The sequence below is a fragment of the Apium graveolens genome, chromosome 8 (assembly GCF_009905375.1).
Source record: "Apium graveolens cultivar Ventura chromosome 8, ASM990537v1, whole genome shotgun sequence".
NCBI classification, from domain to species: Eukaryota; Viridiplantae; Streptophyta; class Magnoliopsida; order Apiales; family Apiaceae; genus Apium; species Apium graveolens.
The window spans coordinates 257,902,342-257,908,535 of record NC_133654.1 but is presented as its reverse complement, the minus strand read 5'-3'; the positions used below and the strand labels follow the sequence as shown (position 1 = coordinate 257,908,535).

Here is a 6,194-nt window from a genome sequence, read left to right as displayed (position 1 = left end):
CCTAGGCCCTATATTATAAAGCTCACCTTCCTTTTTCTTGAGTTCATACTTGGTTAGACCATCCCCTTTTTCTCGGGCCGATCTAGAAGCTCAGTTTGATATTATTCTAGACTGTAATAACCTGAAATTCTGATACCACTTGTTGGGTTTGCTGAGCGGCATATCATAACTTCACATTAGTATGATGTTGTCCGTTCTGGCCCAAACCAACACGAATTTATTTTTGGGGTAGACTAATGAGAGAGAGATTATGTCCATGTGATTTTATGATGTATTCTTCTTATATGATACTTCTATGTTTTGAGGAATGTTAAGTTTTACCATGTATCTGTAACTTCATTTCATCCACTCTTCTCTTGTCAACAACAATTTTGTTTCATCTTTCTCCCGTTCGATCCACTATTCCCTGTTGAGCAACAACTGATTTCCTCCAGTATCAGTTTGACCTTTAAGACGCTCCTCATGAGCATTTAGTGATCCCACTATTTCCTCCAACGTAATAGTATCCAGGTGACCAAATGGTTCTATACAAGAAGCAATTTGCAAGAACTTCATGGGCACCGCTCGTAATAGCTTCTTTACTACATAACTTTCAGCAACTTCTTCTCCCAAAGCACGTATATTTGTAATCAATCCAGCCAGCTTCATGCTGAAGTCGTAAATGGTGTCTGTCTCCTTCATGACCATCGACTCAAATTCGGCTTTCAAGGTCTGTACCTTCACTGCTTTGACGCGTTCAACTCCTTGACACATCACTTTAATAACTTCCCATGTCTCTTTGTTAGTGCTAATTTGTCCAGCTTCTCATCAACCACAATTGCTTTGGGGTCCTTTGGTGACACTGCCTCCCAAACTCCATGGGCCTGCAGATTTACTCTCATTATCATGGCCCATGCTATATAATTTACTCTTGATAGCATGGGATAACTCAAGCTGATCGTCCCATTATTGATTTTTCCTGACTCCATTACTTGTGCCTTCGGCATATATTTGGGCATTCACTAAGTTACCCAGCTCTGATACAAGATTATTGGCACAATGATATAAACACACACAATATTTTGATTGAATGTATAGAGAAGACAGAAGAAAGAAATAAGCATTGAACATCTTACCTTTTATTGATACTAACTAACACTCTTATACAAGGAAACCAGGAACAGTGATACAAAGAAGGAACTACATAAAAGAAACTTAAGACCAAATCAAACACTAACGTTAGGCAACAAATTATTCACGACTACTCCGAGAAGCACTCCAGCCCATGACCTATTCCGATGATACATCATCACAGCTCAAAAAATAAATAAAACAAAAAAAATAATACTAAGTTTGAATTAACTACCCAACAATAGTTTGGTATGTTGAAGTCTGAAAGTAAAAAGTCCAGGGACAATGGGAAATTTGAGACCCATTTCACTCTATAACGTGCTTGTGCGGACTTTATCAAAGATGTTGTCAAATAGATTGAAGAAGTGCTTGGGGGGATTATATTGGACAAAAAGAATGCATTGTGGAAGGTAGACTCCCGACAGACAATTCACTTATTGCTTTTAAAATCAACCTTTACATTAAGCGAAAGACTCAAGGTAAGAGGGGGTAGGCAGTGTTGAAACTAGATGTGTCTAAGGCATATGATAGGTTAGAGTTGGAATTTATAAAAAATATGATGATCAAGTTTGGTTTTAATAACAAATTGGTGGAAAGGTTAATGTACTTCATCAGTTTAGTCAAATATAATTTCATATATGATGGCGAGGTATTTGGGAGTGTGAGTTCATGGTCTTAGTGTAATTATTAATAGGTGCAATTCGTCAAGGGGATCCAATTTCTCCGTACATTTTTAATAGGTGCGCGGAGGGTCTTAGTGCAATTATTAGAGGAAAAGAGGAGATGGGTATGATTCATGGCTGTAGGATTGTAAAAAGAGCTCCCAAAATTTCACACCTACTCTTTACGGATGATTGTTATTTATTTTTTTAGAAGAAAGGAGGAGATTGGAAGAAAAATTGGTGAGGCCTTGCAGAGAATACAGATATTTCTAAGAAACATATCAATATACTAAGTCTGCAATCACATTTTCTCCAAATACAAAGTTAGAAGATCATGTCGAAGTGTGTACTCAACTAGAAGTGTAGGAGAAACCAGACCCTGGGAAATACTTAGGTCTGCCTACACGGATAGGAAGTAAAAAAATAGCCACATTTAGTTTCTTTGTGGATAAAGTAGAGCAGAAATTACAAGCGTGGAGTGCGCAGAACATATCAAAAGCTAGTAAAGTTACATTATAAATTACCGCAGCACAATCTGTTCTTAACTTTTGGATGGCTTTGTTGTTTCTATTGCTAGAGATATGCGATAAGATTGAAAAGAAAATGAATACTTATTGGTGGGGAGGGGGAAAGGAAACTGGAGGTATAAAATGGATTAGATGGGAGAGATTATGTAAACTCAAGGATATGGGTGGATTGGGGTTTCACAAGCTTAGTCGGTTTAATATTTCTATGCTTAACAAATAGAGATGGAGACTGCTAAATGGAGTGAACATGTTGGTTACTGAGACTGTGAAGGCAAGATATTATCCTCAGACTAAAGTTTTGTGTTAGGTCACACACACTGTAGAGGGGGTGAATACAGTGTATAATACAATCAAATCGAACTTTAATATATTAAGTAACAGAAAACAAACTTTATTGAAACAATAAACTCTGTTACAGTATGGAAATGTTACCTCTCAGTGATGAACAAATATCACGAGAGCTGCTAGGGTTACAATGAATAATCTTCTCGAATATTATAACACATATAGTGTAAACCCTATGTCTGTGTTTATATACTACACAGTTACAAGATAATCGCTAATTGATATGGAATATAATTCTGCTTCCTAAAATATATCAATCAGATATCTTTTCTTCCAAGTATTCCATTCTTCACGGAACTCCTTCTTCATGCATACCTCTTCTTATGTTTATCCTGATCTTCTTTCCTTTAATCAGCTACTGTCCTTATCTGATCGTCCTTCAACACCTAAGTTCTGATATCTAACTTCCGATGATTATCTCCTGATAATATAAGTACTGATATCCTTAAGTCCTGACTTCCAGTATAAGTAATGATCAACAGTTAAGTACTGATTTGTCCTGTTAAGTAATATCTGAAATCTAAACATAAATCATATTAGCAATGACATTTTCAAATATATCTAACAATCTCCCCCAACTTGTAAATTAGCATAATATACAAGTTTAACAAATATTTGATGGTGTCAAAAACATTAAGTACAAATGCATGAGAATTAGACTAGATAACTACAACTTACAGTCCTTAAAGCTTTACCAATATTCAACTTCTGATAACAACTTCAGTTTGTACAAATATCAGAATTTAAGCAGTTGTAGATCTTCGACTTGGCTTCATCATCTGATCTCTTTGATGTCAGGAGTTGTTCTGAGATAGTTCTTCAACAAACATTTCTCAGCATATCTGAGTTCATCAATCATTCTCCTTTTAACATCTTTAAGCTCTGCAGTATCTTCACCAGTTTGAAAGATTGCAGCTCTGAGATCATTGATCTTTTCTTTTCTCAACTCCTGATCTAGTCTTATGACATAGGCTTTGTCAGACTCAAGATTGAATTCAAGTCCTTTAATACCAAGATATGTTCTGATCTATGCAGTATTAGGCTTCATATCAACAATATCACCATTGTGATCTCTGTACTTTGGAACGTAAGTGCTGTCAGACTTAATAGAATAAAGCCTTTTCTGTCTTTGAATCTGTTCTTTTAAATAGTTTGCAGCAGTTCCTGTTATTCTGTCATCTACTTGAAGTAAGAAAAGTACATGCTCCAATTCTTCAAAATACTTCAATGGAATGGCATTTTGTCTTATATGATAAACCCTACCATCTGTCATGAAATACAATATGATGTATTCTTTCAAGTAGGTATGGTAAACCATCTGTACAGATTCCAGTTGATTCAACCTCTCAGGAGTTGTTCCAATACCTGGTTCACTCAAGGAAGTTGGATCATTGGTAGTGTTATGTATTCTTCTTTCATTAGCACTTCCCAATCCAGTTTTATCTCTTGCTTCCTTTCCAGTAACTACTCTTGCTTCAAAACCACTTGCAGTAGTCTTCAAAGGTTGAGTCTGTTTTGTTTTAGTGAATCCTGGTAGGAGTGTCTTTGGTCTATCTTCTGATATCAAGTTAACTTGAGCTATGTCAGAGGTTACTTGCTTCTTCTGAATATCAGAACTTACAATTTCTTGACTCTGAACAACTTCAGCCATGTCAGAGGTTGTTTTAAGTACTTTTCTTGAAGTTAGAGCAAGATTATCCTTTTCATCAGTAATTTCTTCATCCTTAGGAGGCACATAAACCATGATAGGTTCACCGACCTTTTCTTTACCCTTGGATCTTGGATCTATCTGTGGTTGTGATCTAGCCAATATTGCTTCAGTATGTGTCCTTTCTTTGATCACAATGCCTTTGAGTTTTGGAAGTGGCTTTTTACCAGAAACTTCAGATTTAGATGTAACTTTCTTTGATTTAAGCCTGGCTTCTTCTTCCATTAAGCTCTCCAAGTCCATTCCTGGATTTTCCTGAAGAAATAACTGTCTTGACATTTCCTCATCAAGATCTAAAAGTTCATCAGAACTTATCCTTTTACCAGTAGCAGAAATTAATCTTTTCCCAGTATCAGAACTTGTCCTGTGACTAGCTTGTCTTGATGTGAATCCTCTACCTTGACTATGACCTCTACCCATTCCAGAGTTTCCTCGATCATCTTTTTCATTATCCTTTCCTGTCAGTGTATTGTCAGTCTTGCATTTGGACTTAATTACTTTCTCCCCCTTTTTGGCATCAGCAGGTAGTAGAAGAGAGATAAGTAATTCCACTGAGGATTGGATTTCAGTTAGTTGTGATTGCTGAGAAGCTTGATTTTTCAGAATTTCATCAATCTGAGCTTGTTGATGATCTTGAGTCTTCTCAATATAAGCAATCATGTCAATGGTAGGTTGGAAGAACTTTTTCTTATCAATTTTCCAAACTTGTTCCTGTTTGATAAAGTTCTCCTGAATCTTGTGTAGCTCTGTATGAGTAGTTGAATGAAGACATTGTAGATGTTTAGTACTCAATGCAGTGACTCTAAGCTAGGTTTTGAAATCATCAGAATTTAACATGTCATCAGCTTTAGTCAAGTGCTCAGCAAGATGCTTTTTAGTTGGAACACATGAAACTGAGTTCCATTCCTCAGTCCACTCCTGTCCTGCAGGAGTTTCACTCCAAGGTACTGGTGCTTCTCCGGTAGCAAACTTCTTAATCAGTTTAGACTTTAGAATAGTCTGTTGAGGAGCATGTCCTGAAGGACCTGCTGCATCAGCATCTGCAGTTGGAGCAACATCACCAGTATCTCCAGCATTTGCAGCATCAACACTAAAAGAATTAGTATCTTCTGATAAGAAAACAGTGTGAGTAGCAATGGAGGTTTCAGCATCCTCTAATTGCTGATCTGGTTCTAAGTTCTGATCAACAAACAAATCCTGATGCACACCTAAAGTCTGATCATCAGCATCATGATGCAGAGAAGGTGTTGTTGATAACTCTGGAGTTTGAACAGCATCAGTAACAGGTGTCGTGGAAGGATTATTTGCTGGTGGAACTTCTAAGAGAATTACTTCAGGCACAACCAAGTTTTGAACATCAATATAAGCACTTGTTCCTGGATCAACAGGAGACACAGATGGAGTGTTAACCTGTTCAGAAACAGCTTCCTGAGATGGAGTTGATGGAGAAGAAGTGACTGGAGCAAATTCCTTGTCTTGTGAGATCAGAGATTCCTGATCCCCTTCCTTAGCTGCTCCCTCTTCATCATCTGAAACTGGCCTTTTTGCCCTCTGTTTCTTGTATCTCTTTATTGATATGGATTCCTTGGGAGTTTCAAGAACTGTCATTCTTCTAATCCTTTTGAGAAGCCTAGATCCCCCAATTTTAGAATCCTTCTGAGAAGTCCCTTTCTCAGCTTCACCTACAACAGGTTCTGAAGAAGGAACATGTTCTTCAATATCAGATTCATCTCTAAAGGCAATCCTCCTTCTCTTTTGAGGTGTTTGAGGAACAGTCTTTGTCCTCTTTGGCTTGGAGGATGAAGGTTGAACAGTCTGTGATGTGGAGAGATAGGATTTAAG

At 37.2% G+C, this 6,194-nt stretch overlaps 1 protein-coding gene across 1 annotated transcript; it reads right to left on the bottom strand.

Annotated features, from left to right (window-relative positions):
* Positions 1-399: 399 nt before the first annotated feature.
* LOC141680713 (uncharacterized) lies at positions 400-753 on the bottom strand. The gene has a single exon (XM_074486862.1). It carries the CDS (start codon positions 751-753, stop codon positions 400-402), a length of 354 nt encoding a protein of 117 aa, XP_074342963.1.
* Positions 754-6,194: the final 5,441 nt, after the last annotated feature.

Excerpts from the sequence above, each read along its gene's own strand:
- LOC141680713 (XM_074486862.1), bottom strand. The coding sequence starts at position 753 with ATGTGTCAAGGAGTTGAACGCGTCAAAGCAGTGAAGGTACAGACCTTG.